Genomic DNA, 23,033 nt, shown 5'->3' on the forward strand with positions numbered 1-23,033 from the left:
TGATGCAATTGGTTAAACAACAAACGCATCAAGCAGGCCACACACTTGATCGTATTTTTACCAATGACCCGCATTTGCTGGTTGAGAAGGTGATACCTTTAGCCTGGACTGATCAGAGGGCTATAATTTTAAAATTAGGATTTCCATCAAAACACCGCCAGCTCGCAAACCAATAACCAATAACACTAAAATAGCACTAAAATATCGCTGGTGGAATAAACTAGATTGTTCTGAACTAAACAACATATCGTTAAAATCTCAGCCTGTATTCGAGAACGATGTTGATGTCGATCTCGCAGAAATTAAATGCACCAGCTGGATTTATACGGCAGTCACATGATTGTCCTTTAAAAAATCAAGATCAATTACAGAGCTTTGCCATCTGCACCATGGTATTCTCAGGATCTCAAAACATATAGACAGAAATGTAGACATCAGTAACAGTTGTGGAGAGATAACTATGACTGACGAGAAAATTAAATATAAACCATGGTTAAGATTATAAAAGGAAAATAAAGGCGGCCAAAGCTATATTTTTCCCATATAAAATAGATTTGGCAAAAACTCATCGAAAGAGCTGTTTAAAAATCTTTATCCAAGTGCAGTATTAAGGACGCTACGGCTACAGATCAGTCATTATGCGGCAAAATAGCAAATTTATTTATTTACAAAGTTAACAATATATTTAAGGAGTATACCAATCTGGCGGAAAATCCTGTGATTTTAGTGAGTAAGGACGTATCAGAGAATATCCTTCCTTCCAATAAAGAACAAAGTCTGTACTGTTTACTACCTTTACCCTTTTCACAGAGAATAAGGTGACTAAATTAATTCAAGGTTCAAAGTCTGGTGCCTCATTGGACCCCTGCCCTCTGCAAGTAAGTTCTCCATCCGATAGCTAGTACCATATCAGTACACCTGGTAACACTTTTAAATGAAATATTGTCCTCTGCATGTCTTCCGTTGGCTTGGAAGAAAGCATCTATATTGCCATTGTTAAAATAAAATCACACTAAATCCCTTCAAGGTCAAAAACTACAGACCTAACTCTCGGCTTCCACTTCCAGCAAAGAATCTAGAAAAAAGCCTTAACATGGATCACTTGGCCTTTCTGGAGTCCATGAGCATCCTGAAGCCAGTTCAACAAAGATTTAGACCCAATCATTCTACAGAATCGGCCCTTACAGATGCTACTGAAGAAATTAGAGCCATTGTTTATAATGGAGGAAAAGCGGCCTTGATCTTACTTGATCTTTCGGGCGCGTTTGACAAGGTTGACCACTCTCTTCTGTTTAACCATCTCAAACATTTAGACATCGGGGGTCAAGCAGCGGACCTCCTTAGCACCTTTCTTTCCAATTGTGAGCAAGTAGTAACCCTTGGAAATTTTATTTCTGAACCTTTCATACTTCCTTGTGGGGTCCCACAGGGATACTCACTGAGTCCTACCCTTTTTGACATATACATTAACCCCCTTATTGAGCTCATGTGAATCATTTGGTTTCTCAGTTCTCTCATATGCAGACAACACTCAGATAGTAGTGTCAGCCTCCTCAAATCTCAAAAGAGTAGTCAAACAATTTAATATCTGTATAAGAAACATTGCCGAATGTATGCATAAAAAGTGACTTAAAATCATATCGGAGAAAACTGAGATGATGCTTTTTGGCAATAACACCTCCTTTTGGAGTACAGCATGGTGGCTTCTACTTTAGGCCTCCCTCCATCATCAGTTCAGAAAGTAAAGAATTTAGGGGTCATTTTTGATACCAGGCTGGTGTTTGCCAAACATGTGAATCAGGTTACTTCTGCCTGTTTCTTTACCCCGAAAGTGCTAAAGAAAATCCTCCCCTGTCTTTCCCCAGAGTTAAACAAAACTTTAATCTCAGCATTGGTAATTTTAAGTCTTTTGAGTCTCAAGTTGAAGATGCGGGTGAGTATGGGCCTGGGGGGGGGGGGGCCCGGGTCGTGGTCTGCCACCCGTCACTCTATGGGCCCTTTCAACTGAGAAGAAGTTGGACAATCCACGTGGTTGTAGCTGATTCTTTATGGGGTCTTCAACAAACAAGTCTAGTGCAGGGTCTCCCGCCCTTTCCGGCACCCCAATTATGCGGACGTTGTTGCGCCTCAAGCAGCTTTCTTGATCGTCGAGCTTGGCTGCTAGTATCTTGTTATCTGTTTCTAGTTGCTTGACCCGACGCTGCAGAGCAGCTATATCCGTGGAGAGAGCTGCTGTCGTGGTTTCTACCTCTGTCACCCTCGTGGCCATTTTCTGGAAGTCAGCGTGTATTAATGAAATGTCTGTAGAGATCGACCCCACCGTAGTTTGATGCTTGGTCAGAGTGGTCATGATATCTTGCAAAGTAACCTCTGCAGGTTTCTCAGTCGAAAGGCTTTCCCCTCGGTCAGTGTGGGATCCTGATCTTTGTTGTATGCATATTTGTCCAGTTTTTAGTTGCCATACAGTTCGTTGACCCCGGCCCCCCATTTGACCGGTCCTCCGTAAACCACGCTGGGCTGAGTGGGTGAGCGACAGTATTCGCCGCTGCCTGTCTGCGGGACTTATAGTCACGCGCGGCCTTTCGGTTTTCCTGTCACCCTCTCCTTGTAGTGAGAGCCTGGCAACTTGTCAGGGGAGGTTCGCCCGTGTGTTGGCTTATCCGCACTCCGAGTCTTAATTGTTATCACCTAGATCTTCCCAGCGATATTGTATTGTGCCAAAGTGTCAATAGGGGTAGGCGCTGCAGTGTTGGCCCCTGTGATCTAACGTTTGAAGTCTATTTACTGTGCACTGCGCACCACTCACTTCAGTCGTCAATGCCAGTAATAGGCGAGTCACACTGCAGTTACGTTCAGGCAGGACGGTAGAGCGCCGTTTCTGGTACAGTGTTGGCAGTGAGGTGTTGTTTGTTGCGCTTTGAGAGACACAGGCATGAAGCACAACCGCTGTTCCCGCTGGGAGCACCACGATATTAGCCACAGGCCCCGGCGAGTACTTGTTCAACGCACCGGCTTTTGATGCGGGTCCTCACTCCCCGCTGGGGCAGTGCTCATCAATGCGCCGTCAGCATGGCCAATCCAGGGCACGCGGCGCCGCTGTTGCCCAGCCGCCCACTTGGTCGCAGCTCCTGCGGCGCTGCGCACCGCATGCAGCGAGCAAGTCCCCGCTTACCGGCGCTCAGTTTCACAGAGTGTTGGTGCACTCGCTGCCACAAAGACGTATGAGCGCCTCACGCCTCCGCAGTCGGGCCGTGCAGCACCGTCCTCCACGCTTCGCGGCCACCAGGTGACGCGACACCCCGGCTCCGCTGTACGCTGCAGGCCACGTCTTCGCCACACGATGTAGGTTGTTTAATGTTTGACGCCCAGAGCTTGGGTGCCGCTCAATCGTTTCTTCGGTGCTTCTGACGTCCTTCCTGCTGCTTTTAGGGTGTCCTGCGCCGTCGGATCATTGTCTGGATCAATGGGGAAAATGCATTGATCGCGGAGCTTCTCTAGGAGGCGGCCATTTGCTTTGGCTCCTAGCCACGCCCCACCCCCCGGTAATTTCAAGTCTTGATTATTGCAACACCTTGTACGCAGGCCCTCAGCAGCGCATACTTAGTAAATTCTAAATGCTTCAAAATGCTACAGCACGAGTGCTGCTAAATCTCCCCAAATTCTGCTCCATCTCGCAGAATATTTGTGACCTGCACTGGCTGCCTATCAGGGAGCGGGTAAAATTTAAGGCCCATAAGGCCCTTCACGGGTTTGGCCCTCTCTCCCTCCAAAAGACCTTTAAGTGGTATATACCCACCCGTACCCTGCGATCTTCCACCGCCAATAAGGTAGTGGTCCTTAGGATGAAGAAGGCCCACTGGGGAGGAAGTAACTTCTCCCACACTACCTGTAAATGGTGGAACACACTCCCGGATTATCTCAGAGAGCAGCCCAATTTGCTTAGTTTTAGAAAACGATTAAAGACTTGGCTGTTTCTCTCTGGCCACTAATAAATTAGGGTCCAATTTTTTTTTTCCCTGCCTGATACTGTTTCTGATATAGCGCCAGGACACCTTTTTTTGGTATTTGCGTGCTTTATAAACTTATTAAAATTAACATAACGGATTTTCTGCCATGAAAGGGGACTGAAGGTTATGGATTTCCATCTGTTATCAGTATTGTGCTTGGCACTGAGGAAGGAGGGTATGAAACCAGCCAGGTTCGGCATGCATTCATTCAGGATTGGGTTGGCCACGGCTGCGGCACAGCTGGGGTGGGAGGCATATTAGGAGGATAGGTCGTTGAAGATTTAGATGCTGTGGACACTACGTGTGAAAGCGAGTGGGGTTCTTGGGATTATGGGGTGAACGGGTGTGCCGATCAGTACTAAGATTTTGATTTTCACTGTAGGGCATGTTAAAGGCCCATGGAAGAGTATGTTGGGGACAAGGATTGTGAGACATTCATTTGTGAGATGGGCAGCTAAGTAAGCAGATCAGCAAAGTTATGGACAGAGCCTTGGACTACCCAGTGGCAGGTCTGCGGTGATAGGGTGGGGCAGAATCAGGATGCAATGGGACAACATTTTGCCTTTTCTAGCAAGCCTGGTTCCCCAAAGGAGGTGCACGGACATGTTGCTTATACATCTGAGTGAAAACAATTTGGTTAGGTTGCCTGGTTTGACACTGCTACAACACATGAAGGAGGATCTGCAACTGATTAAGAGGAAGTTTGCAGGGACGTGCATAGTCTGGGTAAAGTTTGTGCCTAGGAGACAATGGAGGGGGGCTATGATGGGGGGGGGGGGCTATGAAACACTCTGCCATTGATAAAGCCAGCCAGAAGCTCACCCGAGCACTGAGGGTTTTTGTATGCCAATGGACATTAAGGTACTATCTCACAGTGGCATTAAGGGAGAGGACCAGTTCTTGTTTCTCTCTGATGGAGTGCATTTCTCTCAGTTTGGGAATGCAAAGTACCTGATGGAAAGGCAGGATATGCTGGGGAAGTTCGGAATGAAAGAATTGGGTGCAGAGGTGTCTATGAGTAAGGAGGCAAAAAGTGTGCCGGGAGAGGGGCAGGAAACTGCCCTACGAGATTCTTCATGGGCGGCGGTAGTTTGGGGGAATGGTGAGTCAGATGGGACGAAGCCACCCCACAGTGGGTAGGTGAGGGCTCAGGGGAGGGGAAGACGATGTGTGGGGCTTTGGAGCAGAACAAGGAGGCTGCATTGGAGAAGGTTTGGTAGGGTAAGTGAGAGAGAGGCTGGGGGAATAGAAGGGAGATGGAAGGACAAATGAAAGAATGTAGGAGGGGTATGGAGGATTGGGGGTGTGAACAGTTGACACACGTTGATGCTTTGAAGTTGACATTTTTTGTAAAGTTGCATTGAAGTGAACTATATACCGTAAAATCTGTCCTAATAGAAGTGGCCTTTTATGCGTCAGTGTGGAGTGGTATGGGACTATTTCACGAGCCCCGTGCTGTGGTTTTAGGTCCCGGGGCTCTTGGTGACACTGCACCGCTTTAGAGGTAAAGCTGCAGAATGGATTCCTTGGCGTGGTTGCGCTGTCAGTCCTGCAGCTCATGCCCTCCCTGGTGAAACCGATCCAAACATCCTCAGCTTCCCTGGGAGTCATGAGCAAAGGGAGGAACACAAGTGAGAGACAGCAACACGGAGGGGGTAGAGGAAGCAATATGGAAGACGGGAGAGGAACCATGGAGGATGGGTGTGGGGAAAGCAACAGGAGGGAAGGGACAAAGGCATGGGTGGGGGGAAACAGCAAGAAGAATCCGGGAGTGGAGAGGGAGGAATGTGGAGCAGGGTAGGAAAAGTGAACAGTTGAAAGAGCAACAGGGGAGGGCAGGAGAGAAGCACACAGGCAAGAGAGAGAGCAATACGGAGCGCGGAGGGCAGGGAGAGCAGCAAACTAGAGAGACAGCTGGAAAACACTTGCACTCTTGTAGAGTGCTTCAACAAAAGGAAAAAAAGATCCTGTAAAAAGATCCATGGAAGGACACAAGTAATGTATCCATGCTCCAGGGGAGAGACACACACAGTAGAGGAAGGAAAGTCCACACAAGCTAACGACTAGGTAGCAGGCATGCTGTCTGCGGCTGGAACTATCTCCGAGGAGCAGCTCTGCTGTCTCAGGCTTGAGCAGTGCGTGCCTGAGGGATGTCTGTGCCCTCTAGGAGGCTCTGCTGTCGGAGGCTTGAGCAGTGTGTGTCTGAGGGATGTCTGTGCCCTCTAGGAGGCTCTGCTGTCTGAGGCTTGAGCAGTGTGTACATGAGGGATGTCTGTGCCCTCTAGGAGGCTCTGCTGTCTGAGGCTTGAGCAGTGTTTGCCTGAGGGATGTCTGTGCCATCTAGGAGGCTCTGCTGTCTCAGGCTTGAGCAGTGTGTGCCTGAGGGATGTCTGTGCCCTCTGGGAGGCTCTGCTGTCGGAGGCTTGAGCAGTGTGTGCCTGAGGGATGTCTGTGCCATCTAGGAAGCTCTGCTGTCTCAGGCTTGAGCAGTGTGTGCCTGAGGGATGTCTGTGCCCTCTAGGAGGCACTGCTGTCGGAGGCTTGAGCAGTGTGTGCCTGAAGGATGTCTGTACCCTCTAGGAGGCACTACTGTCTGAGGCTTGAGCAGTGTGTGCCTGAGGGATGTCTGTGCCCTCTAGGAGGCTCTGCTGTCTGAGGCTTGAGTAGTGTGTGCCTGAGGGATGTCTGTGCCCCCTAGGAGGCTCTGCTGTCGGAGGCTTGAGCAGTGCGTGTCTGAGGGATGTCTGTGCCCTCTAGGAGGCTCTGCTGTCTGAGGCTTGAGCAGTGCGTGCCTGAGGGATGTCTGTGCCCTCTAGGGGGCTCTGCTGTCTGAGGCTTGAGCAGTGTGTGCCTGAGAGATGTCTGTGCCCTCTAGGAGGCTCTGCTGTCTGAGGCTTGAGCAGTGTGTGCCTGAGGGGTGTCTGTGCCCACTAGGAGGATGGGGTGCCTGAAGCTTGAGCTGTGTGTGCCAGAGAGATGTCTGTGCCCTCTAGGAGGTTGAGCTGTCCGAGGCTTCGAGGTGTGTATAAGGGATGTCTGTGACATCTAAAGTCTGAGCTGTCTGTGCTTGAAAGAGGGCTCTAAGGTCTGAGGCCCGAGTATGTGACAAACGGGGCACAAATATTGCCTAAAGCATTATAACCTGCAGGGCGTCTGCCGTTGTATAAATGCACTGAATTGTGTTGTGGCATTGTGTTCAGCCAGTAATGCGTCTAAAATCTGTGGGACAGGGCTGCTTCAGAGAGCGCCCCACGCTACGGATGTCCCTGAGAGGGACGGTACACGACGGTACAAGAAGGGCATCCTGAGAGACCGCTCGTCTGCCAAGGACTGCAGGGCGCCGAGAGCCAAGAAGTGCTGTCAATTATGAATGTTTAACATCCGGTCTCAGCATCAGCACCAGCGATGCCTGCATGACCTCAGCATCTTCACACTCGCCACTCACTAAAATGCACTGCGATCTGCCCCGACCCCCAGCCCTGTGTATGACGGGTCATAACTGTCCTAAACGGGCAGTGCCCTCTCATAACCGTACAAAAGGGGGTGGTGATGGACGGAGCATCAGAACCAATCAAACACTCACACCCAGTCAACAGATCTGGGTTTGATCCATCACCGTTCTTTAGCCCACTCTGCCACCCCAGTTCAAACATGGCCATATGCAAATCAGTCTGACCCTGTGCCTCATGGGAACAGTCCAGCCCGAACTGCCAAGCCATGCCTTCCCTGGACCGGAAACAAGCTTCCTAGGACCGGTTTCTGGCATTTCAGCCGTCTTCAGCCAGGCTTGCTTGAATCCAGTGGCAAAGTGAGCAAGGGACTCACGTCTGAGCATACCCTGCCAACTTATGGCGAACACAGCGGTACAAAAGGGGGTGGTGATGGACGGAGCATCAGAACCAATCAAACACTCACACCCAGTCAACAGATCTGGGTTTGATCCATCACCGTTCTTTAGCCCACTCTGCCACCCCAGTTCAAACATGGCCATATGCAAATCAGTCTGACCCTGTGCCTCATGGGAACAGTCCAGCCGAACTGCCAAGCCATGCCTTCCCTGGACCGGAAACAAGCTTCCTAGGACCGGTTTCTGGCATTTCAGCCGTCTTCAGCCAGGCTTGCTTGTATCCAGTGGCAAAGTGAGCAAGGGACTCACGTCTGAGCATACCCTGCCAACTTATGGCGAACACAGCGGTACAAAAGGGGGTGGTGATGGACGGAGCATCAGAACCAATCAAACACTCACACCCAGTCAAGATATGGCTGGGTTCAAACTGGAATGGCATGGTGAGCAAAAAAAACGATGGATTTAGGCCCAGATCTCTGTACTGGGGTGAATGTATGACATTGTTCTGCATTCTGTCCATCAATTGTTGTTTTTGCTCTCATAACCGTGGCACGCACCGCGACAGGTGACTTTGGCTTCCGTGCCCATGTCCATGCTTGACGCACGGTGTGCTGTCTCTGCAAGACACGTCTCTGGCTTGGCACCGGCGCTGCCCTGCACTGCAGCCGGACGCCACCTGCGGTCGACTGCAGCTCTGGGGACGGTCAAACTTCACTCCCTGCGCGGGAGCGCAGCGGCGAGGAGAGTGTGTGCATGGCGGGGGGATGGAGGGGAGGCGAACGTTCCCCAGCTGCGTCCTCTCGCGAGCTCACCCCTCGTTCCCCCACCAAGGCTGCTGGGACACATATGCTCCTTCACAGGCTCTCGGCGCCGCTGCACAGGGGGCCCTTTAACGCCCTGGCAGCTGTAGCACAATCTTTGAGGACGCGGAGATGGCGGGGCCAGAACCTTTTTTGCATGTTGTACACAAACCTTCAAGACATTGAAGTCATTGGAAGTTTTTTGATCCGTGTCTTGAACAAACATACCAGCAGTATAGGAAACCATTATACATTAATACAAGGCGGGGAGCAGTGGGGCCGGGCGCACTGCCAATGGCCATGCGTAGGTGGTTGGTGACACAGAGGCTGGTGCAGGGTCTTGTACCCAGAGCGCCGGCACCCAGGCCCTCTAGCAGGGCAGCCTCTAGGGCGGTGCGACCGGTGCGCCGCAGCGGGCCTTGACTTTGGGTGGCGGCGTCGTGTTTGCAAGTATATTGTGGTACACCTGGCCTCCGGCAATTTTTAGACAGCAATAAAAATGCCAAGATATCTCCGGCAATTAATGTTCTTCCCAGAAAGATTTCGGAGCTTTGTCTTGTGCAACTTTTGACTCATAGTAAGATAGCGCAGTGGGTTAATGTGCCTGCTGCAAAGAACGTGTACCTTGCAGATCAGAAAGTGCATATAATGTAAAAAGGTCAGTGAGTTACTGCTTTGGTGTGAGAGATAATGTTGTTCCTTAAACAAAATCCTGACAGAGAACAGTGAGCTATTAGCTATCATCGAACAGCTGCATGCAAACTACAAGGTATAGATTGGAGGTTAATAATTTTCCCGCCAGTCTTTCATTATCCTAATGTTGGAAAAGGGTTCATTTGGATATAAATCAATTCTAATTATTAAAGAGGACCCCCAACCATGGTCTTACATCAGTGGCGTAGCTAGACGTTCGCCGCCCGTGGTGGACCCTGTGTTTGCCTCCCCTGCGGTGGCTGCATGTAAGAGCGGGGGGTGCTGCCTCCAAAACTAATGGTGCCAGGGGCGGACCACCACCCGCCCCCCTTACTAAACCACTGTGATATGTTTCAATTTCTGAGTTTGTGCTTCTCCAAACATAATTTGTATTCTTAACTGTTGTAATGACACTGGATAAACTAAAAAGCAGTGTGGCAACTTTTTACAACATGTCGTCGATGACATTTTTAAATATGCTCTAATTTACCTATATATGTATTTGTAGTTTCTACTTTTTATGGCCTCCAATGACCGAAATAAAGTTTGTTGAATGGAATGGCTTCTCCAAACAAGCACTATTGAACTATACTGTCTACCAGTATGGATGACATGTGACTCTCACGTCTTGTAGTCCTCTGTCTTAGGTAACATTTGCTATACACTGATTTACACAACTATGATTGTTTGTCTCGGTGTAGTGTGTGAGTTAAAGTGCTCTGACACCCTACACTGGTATGAGTGGAGCTATAAAACAAATAAAATGCATCTGAGAGAGAGCGTGGTCATGGAGACTTGAGGGCATGGTTAAAGGGTGGTAATGAGGGTATCTGTGGCAGGGTTGGTCATTGGGGGCACCAACAAATAATGTTGCACTGGGCACCACCAGCGCTAAAGCCGGCCCGACTCTTCAATCAGCCAAAGGCAGCAGGGATTGGGCATGTGGAAGGTTGGATGATGGGGTGCGCTGAGGGGTTGGTTGCACGGGAGGTTAGGAGCAGAGCCGGGCTCTGTGGCCTACCTCCACTGTACATGTCCAATGGCCAAGCCATGCGGGGGGTGGAGGTTAGAGGCTCAGGACGTTGGGTGCAGGCCCTAGCCATAAGTACGGTTACGTGGCTAACACCTGCAGCTCACAGAGTGGGACACACGGAAAATAGAGAGGGCTCAGACCTGGCTAAAGGTCATGGTTACGTCAAGCACTGTCGCGCATTGTGGTATGCTGGGTGGCGGGAATTGGTTGTATAGAAGTTGGAGAGAGTATATTATTGAGAAAACTTCAGAAAAAACTTGGTTATGGATCAGTTCTTTTTTATTTTGAACATAAAAAACATAGTCCAGCTCTCCCTCAACCCCTCCGAAATTGACCAGCTACCTACAAAAAACTCATGCTCCCAGCCAGTGCTTAATATGAGCCGGTGGTTTCCCGTGCTCGGCCCCACCACTTAATTATTATCAACACCATATGCCATATGGTGGCACTGTCTGTATAGTTTTGAACGGAGTACAACAGTTCTTTCAGAATTCAGTATACAATAAAAATGACAAGTCCCTGCTGCCCAAGCCATTGGTATTGCTTTGGGTGCCCTGGATCAGTCTGAGTTGTCCTACTTGTAGGGTGTGGTGGTTAGTAGTTGTGCTGGTGCTATCACTGGCAGCGCTGGCAGGGGTAGTGGGTGATGCAGGTTGCAGTATCCTCCTGAGAAGGGCCCCGGCACTTACTTTATATTAAGTTAATCACTGGCTCCCACCTTGAAAACCATGCACCCCCAAATGCACAGCTGAGCGCAACCCATTTTGACACTTAAGAATATATCTTTATCACAGAAAGCTCCCATCAAAGACATGAACTGCTTTGCACAGCGCCCCTAAAGTGTAGCCTTAGAGATGGTCGCAATGTTATGTATCTTGTGGCCGCCAGGTGTGGCTGAAGGCACTCAGTATGTTTCTTCACAATAAGAACGCCCGGTTGCTCGACTTCTATTCGCACCCACTCAGCAGGCACCAGTCGCTGATGCTGAAGAGGGAGCCTCAGCCTTCTGCTGACTACGCTACCTGCCTGCAGCCTCCTTGTCCTCCCACCACGATGACTGTCTATGCAGCTTCCTGAGCCTCTATGCACCCTCCTCCTCATCACTGCTGGTACAGGCCCAGTTTCGCTCAATGTCAGCCAGGAATTATGTTACAGCGGAGGCTTCCAGCCAGCAGGCGCTCTGATGAATTCTGTCCCTGTGCCAGCAATAACCTGCAAGCAAGGTACAAGTGGAGACAGATCTGTGCAGTGGACAGCCCTGGCATCAGTTGTGCCTAGAAACGTGTTCTGGGCATGGTCATCTGGATCACAAGCAGCACCGCAGCAGAAGAGGGGGAGGCAGGAGCCAGTCTCAGGTAATCACCTCATTAAACCAGATTCAACTAGTGTATAGAACGGACCTGGACACATGGGAAGTGCATTGATCTGATCCTGTCCCACACACAGACTAGTCACGGAGTCCTACACCAGTCCCACACGCGCCATGCAATGAAATAAGAATGGTGCATGCGCTAAGAACTGAATCCGCCGTACGTGGGGTTGGACACTTAGACAGGAATCAACCCTCAAAATCTAGATGCAAACCAAACCCAGTCCCAGCAGGCCTTCCAACTAAATCAGAGGTAACTCCACGCTGAGAGACCTGAAATGCCCTGGTGTCACATGCATTGGGACCCGAATCAGCCTTACGTGACTGAGCACTTAGAACCGAACCAACAAACGTGATCCAGGAATAGGGGAACCGTCAGAATCTGAACCCATTACAGCAAAACTGAAAAACGCCTTATTGCAGGGATCTAAAACTAGCATTCAAGGCCTGGTTCTGGAACCTTCATGGACACCACCAGACCTAAGCGCTGCAGACAGAGTGACCTATGGTCCTGCATTCATCAAAAGGGACTAGGAACCAGAATTCCAAACAGGGGGGCGGGAACCATGATCTATGCCACCAGGCCCAAGAGTGGTGAGGGGCATTCCAGGGCGGGAGCCCCTGAACCACCATTTCATGCAGGGATATCTGGAGCCACTCTTCCGGACTAGGAGATCTGCAGGCAGTCCTGACTGAGAGTGATCAGGCATATCACTGGAGGAGGCAGGGCTTCCTCCGCCTCGATGGAAGATGAGCAGCATCACAGGGTGTGCCGTCCTATCGGAACACCCCCTTCCCAAGAAATGATCTTGCCTCAATTCAAATAGTCAGAAACTAGGGAGTGATATTTGAACTGGATCACAACTTCACTCCACAAGTCAATGCAGAGAGATGAGAGGAGCCAATTTCTAGGTATCTGGGTTTGAAGCAATCCGTTCACTTAACAAATATGCCACAAAGTGCAGGTAACTAAATCCCTAGTCATAGCACATCAGGAAAACTGTATTGTCGTGCACACGGCCTCCCAAAGAACCAGAGAGGGGACTTGACCTCACCCTGAAAAAAACGGGATCACATCAAGACATCATTGAAAACGTTTCAATCGCTGCCAGTGGCTTCAATTGTCGAGTTCTAGTTCTTATCCACCATGAAGAAGACATTCTTAAACAAGGATCAGCACTATTTGCAGAAAAGTAACCATACTATGTCCGAAACCAAGACTCAGCGCTGGTCCAAATCTCAGACATCAAGCAACAAAAGTGCAAATGATTAAAACATGGGTCGGGCAGAGTCATAGGCATGCAAGGGCCAGAGCAGTGAACACCATCTACCCACTATGGAGATCCCAAACAAACTATCTCATCTTAAGAAAGCACTATAAACTGAGCCATTGGAGGCACCCGCAGCCAGGACACCATCAAACTGGAGACGAAGAAGAACACTACATCATGACACAGTAACAGCCCCCTCCACTCTCAGACACCAGGTACTCACCAGTCACTCCGACTGCATCTTTGCCTTTGACTCTGTACAGCTCTGAGTTGCCTTCCGGCTACGTGCGCTATACACATGCCACATTCACACATTCAACCGTTTAAGGAAGAGCTGGACTGAATATGACCGAGCGATGTAGAGAATGAGTAAAGATGTCATGGCTGGACTATAACTGCAGACTATGTACAAAGCTCAGCAGTTGTCCTCATCCACACACTGCAAACCTCCCACCCACTCACACCAGAGGCAAGCTACCTGACCCCAGGATCTGAAACAGACGTGCTTGAGAAACTCACCTCCATGCCCCATACCAACGCCATGTCTTTCTGTGATTCCATGTCTTATTAGACATGGCTGCAGGTGAAGAAAAAAAAGAGGCACATTCCAGCATGTTTTCACACCACTCTAGAAACCCTTAGATTGTGTGTGGGTTTTTGCCCTTAGGGGATGCTTCATTGCCAGAAGGTATATTTCCCGTAAGGCGTGATCTCCATCTACACCTGGCTTGGAAGGTGGATATCAGTGATAGATGCTTTGTAGGAAAGACAACCCAAAATCAACTGAATACAAAAGTCTGTGAGAAGAAGGGAGTCAGGGAACATGAGAAGAGGAGTATGATCTATTTACTAGCCCCAACGATGGTGTGAGCAGTCAGATGGAGAGCAGTCTTTAGAGGGAGAAGGGAATATTTCAGACATCCTCGACTGAGTGAAGCCTCTCCGAAGGAATTAGACGTATTGGTACTTGGCTGTTTGCGATATTATTTTCAATATGAAGATAGGAGATAATTTGTAACCTAATACGAATCCTAAAGATTTAGCAAATCCACCAATGAGGGCACAACCCTAGCTCTTGACAGAGTAGGTTACCATCATTGAACAGCTGGGCATGATGATCCTGCCACATTGAGCACATACTGTGTTTTATGTGCAGAGTGCCTGGAGAATACCTGTCCCACCACCGTACTGTGGACAGGACGTGTACTGGTGAGGACAACACAGGTTAGTCTCACTTTTAATGAAACTAACGTTGACAAACAGCTACCTCCTCCTCATTTACTACAGAAATGGTAAGCCAGACCTAGTGTAGTGCTTGTATGTACCCTATCTTCCACGAAGGCACCACCATCTTCCAACAGGCACTCACCTCCGAAGAACACTAACCCTCCACTCATGGACACCCACCTTTCCCCTCACTCCACCAACCTGCCTTAAAGAGACATTATCTCCCTGCCGGACAGCCTCCTCCCTCCCCTATACACCTTCCTTCTTTGTAAACACCCATTCAACGTAGACATCCCCATCACACCTCTAAACACCCACCGTCCTCTCATAAACACATATTTTCCCCATGACATCTGTATCCTTTCCAGAGACCCACTTTCTTTCTTTAAACACCCACTGTGTACCCTGCACAGCAACCTACCAACCCTAGATATACTTTTTTTGTTGAAAGGGGGTTCGTTGACAGGTTAGTGGCGCTCCTAGGGGAAATACACCCTATCCTAGTGCTGCATATCTGTGGTGCGGTGCTTGTAAGGTAGAGAGAACCACCCCTCTCCCTGTAATGTGGCCAATGCCCCCTAATCAAGACAAAATAATCCCCAGCACACGCTCAAGTTCTCTTGTAACATAAATCGTGTCAACAGTAGTGTCCGTTTCCGCCTTATTCTTTTTATTGTAGATCCATCAATCACAGCAAACACGTGTTTTGTCGCTTGTCTGGCATCTAATTCGGCGACTTCTATAGGGCTAAGAAATTGTATATAACAAAAAAGATTTTTGTTATAACGCGGTTGCTCAACCGGTTTACATTCACTTCACCCAGGTAGAATGATTCAGTTCTATATTGGGGGTTCTTTATTGATGACTGCATAATGGTGTGGACAGGTACGATTGAGAAACTTAATGGGTTCTTTGAACAACTGAATAATAACCCATCCAACATCAAATTTACTTTTAGGTCTCGCCTGGCGAACACAGCGCGAAGCGATGCTGTCTGCCAGCGAGATCTATTGTTGCTGATTTGCCTCGGAAGTGGGACAGGAGATGGGCACGCGTAGGCTTTTGGCAGATTTGAGTTAGTGTACGCGCTTACAGCCACGCGGCGTGCACATCTCCTGTCCCCCTTCCCTCGCAAGCCAGCATGCAGTTTCACTATTTTTTTATTTTTTTTTAAACTCGCCCTTTCGTTGGAGCGGCCCGCAACGGCGGGTCCGCTCAAGAAACAAACATTGACACTGTGCCTTGGAGAATCCCCCACTCACCCGGTCTGCGGGGGGAATCCTCCTGAACGGCGGCTGGCTGCAGCGCTTCCGGAGCACTCCAGCTCCACTACTGCCAGCACGACACGAGGCTCTCTCCTTAGGCATGGGAGCCCCGCACAGCTATCTGCGCTCTTCACCCGGGCCCTCTCCTGGGACCCGGGACTTCAGCTCCCGCACTTCCTCTCTGGCGCCGGAGCTCCCTCTTCACCACGGGAGCCCCGGAAGAGGACAGGCGCTGTCTGCACCGGCCGCACTGGGAATGCGAAAGTTACTGGCACCGCGCATGCGCGGGCAGCCCTCGCCCTCCTGGCCCGGATGTGGAGCTGCTTTCTGTTTTGCTTGTTAGATTGGTTCGTGAAACGCCTTCACAGGATCCCTCAGATTCTCAGCGGATTGTTCTGTACACGTGGGCCCTGCCTCAGGCGGTGTGAATCCGGTTCATGTGCCGGAACCGATAATATAGTGTTTGTAACTGGCAGGGTGTGTAGGTGTGAGTGCACACATCCGCCATAGGCTACTTGCTGTCCGGTTGCCTAGGGCTGAAACTGTCCGGCTTTGACCGTTGCCCAGAGCCACAAGTCTGCTCAGCTGGCATCCTCTTCATCGGAGGCTGTGCGGAGTCGGACGGTCCGTGCTACATCCTATGCGTGACGTCCCCCGGAGCTACAAGTCTGTTGTTTCTATTGGCCGGATAGATGAGCTCACCAACGCTGCGGGACGGCTGGCCTGCTTAGAAAGGGCCGTAAGTGGTTTATCCAGTGGCTGCTGGCTTTTTAATGAGAGCTGTGAAATGCTACTGCCTGCTCCTAAGCCCGAAGATCCGGCGGCTTGCTGCCTTGCCTAATGAGAGGTGTACGTTATGGGCAGAGGCATCCATGCTAGGGACTCATGGTCTGCTTAGCAAGGGCTGATAACTGGCAACTGTGTGCCGAGGTACAAGGCCGCTGGTCAATATTGTATTCTTTTGTAATCTATATACATTTAAATAGCGCATTCGCGGACAGGTGGCACGCCACTAAATAGGGGAATGCTTTGTTGAAGGTGCTGTCTTACAATGTGGCCTGTGCTATATGGGTAGCATTGTGGTTATTTTGTTTGGTTGTTCATGGTGATGCTCGTGCCCTGACATAGTCTGCTGTGCTGAGGCTTGTACTGAAGCCAATAAGATTGAGCAACACAGCTCCTCTGCTGTAGTTTAGTGTTGTTTCTGGTTGGAAAGTTGTGGGTCCGTGCTTAATAAACAAGCATTTGCAATGCACTAGGTCTCGCATTTACGCAAGTTTAAGCTATTGGCATTGTAACTGACAATGGGTTTTATTTATATTTTAAAAACGAAAACAAAAATGAAAGGCATTGTTATTTGCAACGTCAATAGCTCAAACTCACGCAAATGCGAGACCTGTTGCATTGCGAATGCTTGTCTGAATTGGGCACGAAGTATTGCATATTGAGGTATTTCTTTTATTTTATTTTCTCCACCTTTTTTAGGTCCGCGCCCAGTGCCAGGACCCCTGGCCCACGAAGACCCCGACCGACCCGCCTGACGTACTCCGCCGCCACCCTCACCGCTCTCAACACCGGCCGACGCCCAGAGTGCCACCAAGCCACACCACGACGCACCCACGGACCCTTCAGCTGCCACGCCTGCAAGTTCTCCTGCATCCTGACCTGCCTCGCACCAGCACCCGCCAAGTCGAACACCAGCAGCACCCACCTCAAGTGCATCCTGCTCAACACCCGCTCCGTCCACAGACACGCCATCGAACTCTGGAACCTCCTAGACACCACTGCCCCGGACGTCGCCTTCCTCACAGAGACCTGGATGAACGCCTCTTCAGCTCCCGACATCGCCATCGCTATCCCAAAGGGCTACAAGATCGTCCGGAGGGACCGCAACGCCAACCAGATGGGAGGAGGCATCGCCATCATCCACAGGAACACCATCCGTCTCACGACCAGCACCGACAACACCCTGACCACCGCCGAACATCTGCATTTCTAGATTCACACCAACCCGAACACCACCCTCAGAGGCACCCTGATCTACCGACCTCCGGGACCACGCACCCAATTCAGCGAGGACATCGCCGACTTCGTCAGCCCGCACGCCCTCCCCTCCGCTGACTACATCCTCCTGGGGGACCTCAACTTCCACCTGGAGAACAACAACGACCGCAACACCAGCACCCTGCTCGACAACCTCGCCAATCTTGGACTCAAGCAGCTGGTGTCCACCCCCACCCACCTCGCCGGACACACACTCGACGCAGTCTTCTCCTCCAGCACAGACATCGACTTCAGCCACGCCACAGAGCTTCAATGGACGGACCACAGCTGCGTCCACTTCACCTTCAAGAGAACGACGACCCACCACCACCAGCATCAGGCCGCCCGCAGAAGCTGGAACAAGATCACAGCAGACCAGCTCGCCGCTTCCCTGAGCCAGCACCCTCCCGCCAGCTCAGCGAACCCCAGCCAGGCCGCCGACAACCTCACGAAGTGGATCAGCAACTGCGCGGATGAACTCGCCCCGCTGAGAACCCCGCCCTGCAGATCCGGCAGCAAGAAAGCCCCGTGGTTCACCGACGAACTCAAGAGCTCCAAGAAGAACTGCCGAGCCCTCGAGAAAGTCTGGAGAAGGGATCCTACACCAGACAACAGGTCCACCTTCAAGCTGGCCACCCGGAATACCACCAGCTGATCCGCGCCGCCAAGAAAACTGCTTTCAAGGACCGGCTGGACAACAACGCACACAACTGCAAGGAACTCTTCAACATCGTGAAAGAGCTATCCAACCCCAGCGCAGGAAACAACGACATCACCCCATCGCAAGACCTCTGCAACTCCCTCGCTTCCTACTTCCACAACAAGATCGCGGACATACACAACAGCTTCAACAACCAACCAACGAACACCAAGACCGAACAACCACCCCCCACCACCACCCTCCACGCCTGGACCCCGATCAGCACCGAAGACACCACCCGCACGATGAACTCCATCCACTCCGGATCACCGACTGACCCCTGCCCTCACCACATCTTCAACAAGGCTGACGCTGTCATCGCACCCCACCTGCGAGACATCATCAACACATCCTTCGACACCGCCACCTTCCCTGAGAGCTGGAAGCACGCCGAACTCAGCGCTCTTCTCAAGAAACCCACAGCGGACCCCACCGAACTCAAGAACTACCGCCCCATCTCGCTCCTCCCGTTTCCAGCCAAAGTCATCGAGAAGACCGTCAACAAGCAGATGGCCGCCTTCCTCGAGACGAATGGATCCCTCGACCCCTCACAGTCCGGCTTCCGAGCCAATCACAGCACCGAGACCGCCCTCATCGCCGCCACCGATGACATCCGAGCCCTGATGGACAACGGAGAAACAGCGGCCCTCATCCTCCTAGACCTCTCCGCGGCATTCGACACTGTCTGCCACCGCACCCTAGTACAACGCCTCAGCAACGTCGGAATCCAGGACAAGGCGCTGGAATGGATCATCTCCTTCCTCGACGGAAGAACACAGAGAGTCCGTCTTTCACCGTACAAGTCAGATGCCACCGAAGTCATCTGCGGCGTCCCTCAAGGATCCTCTCTGAGCCCCACCCTCTTCAACGTCTACATGAGCCCCCTCGCGGCCATCGCACGCCAGCACAACCTCAACATAATCTCCTACGCCGATGACACCCAGCTGATCCTCTCCCTGACCAACGACCCCGCCGCCGCCAGAGCCAACCTGCACGAAGGGAGGAAAAAGGTAGCCGAATGGATGACGACCAGCCGCCTGAAACTGAACTCGGACAAGACGGAGGTCCTCATCCTGGGCTCCTCACCCTCCGCCTGGGACGACTCCTGGTGGCCTCCCGCCCTGGGCACCGCACCCAAACCGACAGACCATGCACGCAACCTGGGCTTCATCCTGGACTCCTCCCTCTCCATGACCAGGCAAGTCAACAACGTCTCATCGGCATGCTTCAACATCCTTCGCATGCTACGGAAGATCTTCTGGTGGATCCCCACCGAGACCAGGAAGACCGTCACCCAGGCCCTCGTCACCAGCCGACTGGACTACGGCAACGCCCTCTACGCCGGTACCACCGCCAAGCTCCAGAAGAGACTCCAGCGGATCCAGAACGCCTCAGCCAGACTCATCCTCGACATCCCACGAACCAGCCACATCTCCGGACATCTGAGAGACCTTCACTGGCTCCCCGTCAACAAAAGAATCACCTACCGCCTCCTCACCCACGCACACAAAGCCCTACACGACCAAGGCCCGAGCTACCTCAACAGCCGAGTCAACTTCTACGCTCCCAAACGCCACCTCCGATCAACCAACCACGCCCTCGCCGACGTCCCCCGCATCCGAAGAGCGACTACAGGAGGAAGGTCCTTCTCCTACCTGGCCGCCAAGACCTGGAACTCCCTCCCGACCGACCTGCGCCTGACCCAAGACCACCTCTCCTTCAGGAAGAAGCTGAAGACCTGGCTGTTCGAGCAGTAGCGGCACCCCCCCCCCCCCAGCGCCTTGAGACCCTACGGGTATGTAGCGCGCTCTATAAATGTCATTGATTGATTGATTGATTGATAGAGAGCATGCAACACATATACGGACATGGTGTAGATGGCACACTTTTTGGAGATACAGGTTTATGTGGCAGGGAGTTCCATGAAGATTTATGCATGGGATAATTGTTAGTGCAAAAACTTAGTATAGAGACGGGTCCCATGAGGTTAATTATATACTGTTGATAGTGTAACAGATGGATATACATTATGATATTGTTGTTCGAACATGCTTCAGATGTTTAGGGATGTATTCCTGGGTGATCAAGCATGATAACTTGCTACAGTTGTGGATGGGTTTCCACGATTGATGCCGCATCATGAATCGTGATATGTGAGAAGGATTAAGAAGCACACAGAAGTCACAAGGGTGAAGTGGATGTAAACTGGTTGAGCAACTGAGTTATAGCAAAAAAACGTTTTTGTTATATACAATTTCTTTGCCCTGAAGAAGTCGCAGGATTTTATGCCCGACAAGTGACGAACACGTCTTGGCTGAGATTGATGGATCTACAATACAAACAATAAGACGGAAACAGACACTACTGTCGACACAATTTATGTTACAAGAGAAATTGAGCGTGTGCTGGGGATTGTTTCGTCTCAACCCTAGATATACACATCCCTTACTTGAAGACCCACTCACTTCCACTAACGACCAGCATCTACCTTAACCAGCCACCTTAATTCTCTCTGGGGTCCCCAAAACACTCACTTTTCTCCCAAAGAATCTCAATCTCCTCTAATGTGCACCCTCATCTTTCCTTTAATGCACACCTTTCTCTTATACCCAACCACCGTCAACACCCTGGACAGAGACTTTCCTTCCAGGGACAAATGTCTTCTTAGGAATACCCACCGTCCTTCCCAGACACCCACCCCCCTACAGACTCCCACCTTCCTCAAGACATTCACATTCCTTCCCAAGAAACCTACCTCCCTCCCCTAGATACCCACACAAATCTTCTAAGGTGTTGAGGGCAGAAAGGTGGGTTTCTTATAATGTCAACATCCCTACCTTAGACCCCACCTTCCTTCCTAGGCACCTATCCACCCACTGACTCCCACCCTCCTCCTGCCTCCTCCCGAGACACTTGTCATTAACTCACAGACATCCATCCACTATTACTCTGCAGCCTCCTACCAAAATCACAAACTTTCCTTCATAAGAATCATGCTTTCCTCCACTAGACACTATACCTTCCTGATCTAGACAGGGATTGCTTTATTACCTTCCAGCGTCCTTCAAAGACGTCCACCTTCCTTCTCTTGGTACCCATTTCCTCCCCAGGGTACCCGGTTTCCTCCCCTAGTAGCGTATTACCGTGAGCACCTACATTCCTCCCACACACACCTTACACCTGATGGATATCGGCCTTCTCACCGCCGACACCCACATTCCTTCCTGTATACCCACCCTCAAATGGGTAGCACACCATTCTACCCTCATGACACCATTCTGCCCCCATGACCATCCACCTTGAACCCTTGGTCCCATGGACACATACGCTGTACTTCACGGACACCCAACTTACACTTCAGGGGTACAGGTCCTCCTAATGGATGCATGCGTTCCACCTCACAACCTCCCACCTTACCCTCACAGACATACAACTTTCCGCCAGCGCCACTCACCATCTCTTTATCACCACCCCCCCCCCCCCTCTGGAATGATACCTTCCAGTTCACAGACCCCCCACCCCACTCCCCACCACATTTTACCTCACGAACAAACGTTCTCCTCTCATGGGCTCCTTCCACCTCACAGACGCCCATATACCCCACTTGTGCTCCCACATCCCCCCCAGCCCAGTTCGCCCTATGCCCATTCAAAGCCCTACGCATACCCCTTCCTGTGATGCGCCACCCCAGGGCACACCCTCATTGCCCTTCGGTGCCCATCTTCCCTCTGCCCCGTATTCCTCTCTCGCCCACACTTCCTCGCCTCTCTCTTTGACTTTCACCCCCCAGCGGACCCTAGAACCCTCCCCGTGTCCCCGCTTCCCGCAGGCGGACACCCACCTTCCTCCTCGCCCATCAGCTCTTCCCTCCAGGTGCAGCAGAGCAACATCAGCCTCATGCAGCAGCCGGCTGCCCCCCGGCCAGGCTGGGCGGGGGAACGGGGGTCCGGCGGTGGGGTCTCCCTGCCCCGCGACTCCTGCTTGGGGTGTCCCTGCCTGCCTCCTTGAGTGTGCACGGGGTGTGCTGGGGAGGGAGGGGCGAGATGGGTGGGAGGGCTGGAATCTGCTGAACGGCAGAAAAGGAGAGCAGGATGGCCAACAGACGCAGCATCCCTGGGAAAGAGAGGGGGGGGCAGTGCGGGGGACGTCGACCTAGAGGGAAGGAAAGGGATAAGGGCACGCGCTTGGATGAGATGGGAAGGGAACGAGGGGTCGCAGCTCACCAGGGAAGAGGGGGCTCCCAGATTAAATGAAGAGGCGCCGGGCTGCGAGTAATCAAGAGAGACGGGGAACAGAAAGAAGAGAGAAGTACATGGGTGCAGGGGGAGCCTCAGGGGCAAGCAGGACAGTGATGGGGAGCGTGGATAGAGCGGCGAAGAAGGGGACCCTCGACGCTCTACCAGCAGTTTAAAGAGGCACGCTACCAAGGTCACACATTCGCCAAGTCGGAGTCTACTCCTCAGAGGTGGCAGAGAGGCTCAAAAGAGAGACACGCTTCACACACGTGCCACCAAAGGCGCCCTGAAGACCCTGCACACAGAGTTTTTATTTTGTAAATGAAGGTATATGGATTATGGCGGGCTGCCTCACTTGATCAGGATCCGCGGGAACGTTTCTAGGATTTCCTGGGCCCGGGCAGAAAGGGAATGTGCTAGGCCGCTCTAATTAGGCATAGAACCGGAGACATTTTGGGCTGTATGCATCTCTATAGATGACGACCCTGCTCCTGAAGCTGGTTAATGCAGACCCCTCCTGAGCTGCGGCCCCTCCCTCTCAGT

At 51.4% G+C, this 23,033-nt stretch overlaps 1 protein-coding gene across 1 annotated transcript in view; it reads right to left on the reverse strand.

Annotated features, from left to right (window-relative positions):
- Nucleotides 1-22,291, reverse strand: part of LIMK1 (LIM domain kinase 1) — a 250,416-nt gene extending 228,125 nt beyond the window's left edge. Inside the window, exon 1 of the mRNA XM_085649679.1 lies at nt 22,097-22,291. Coding sequence (XP_085505805.1) covers nt 22,097-22,154 — 58 coding nt within the window. The 5' untranslated portion in view covers nt 22,155-22,291. The remainder of the gene's footprint in view (nt 1-22,096) is intronic.
- Nucleotides 22,292-23,033: the final 742 nt, after the last annotated feature.

This window comes from Triturus cristatus, chromosome 3_2, assembly GCF_964204655.1.
Source record: "Triturus cristatus chromosome 3_2, aTriCri1.1, whole genome shotgun sequence".
NCBI lineage: Eukaryota > Metazoa > Chordata > Amphibia > Caudata > Salamandridae > Triturus > Triturus cristatus.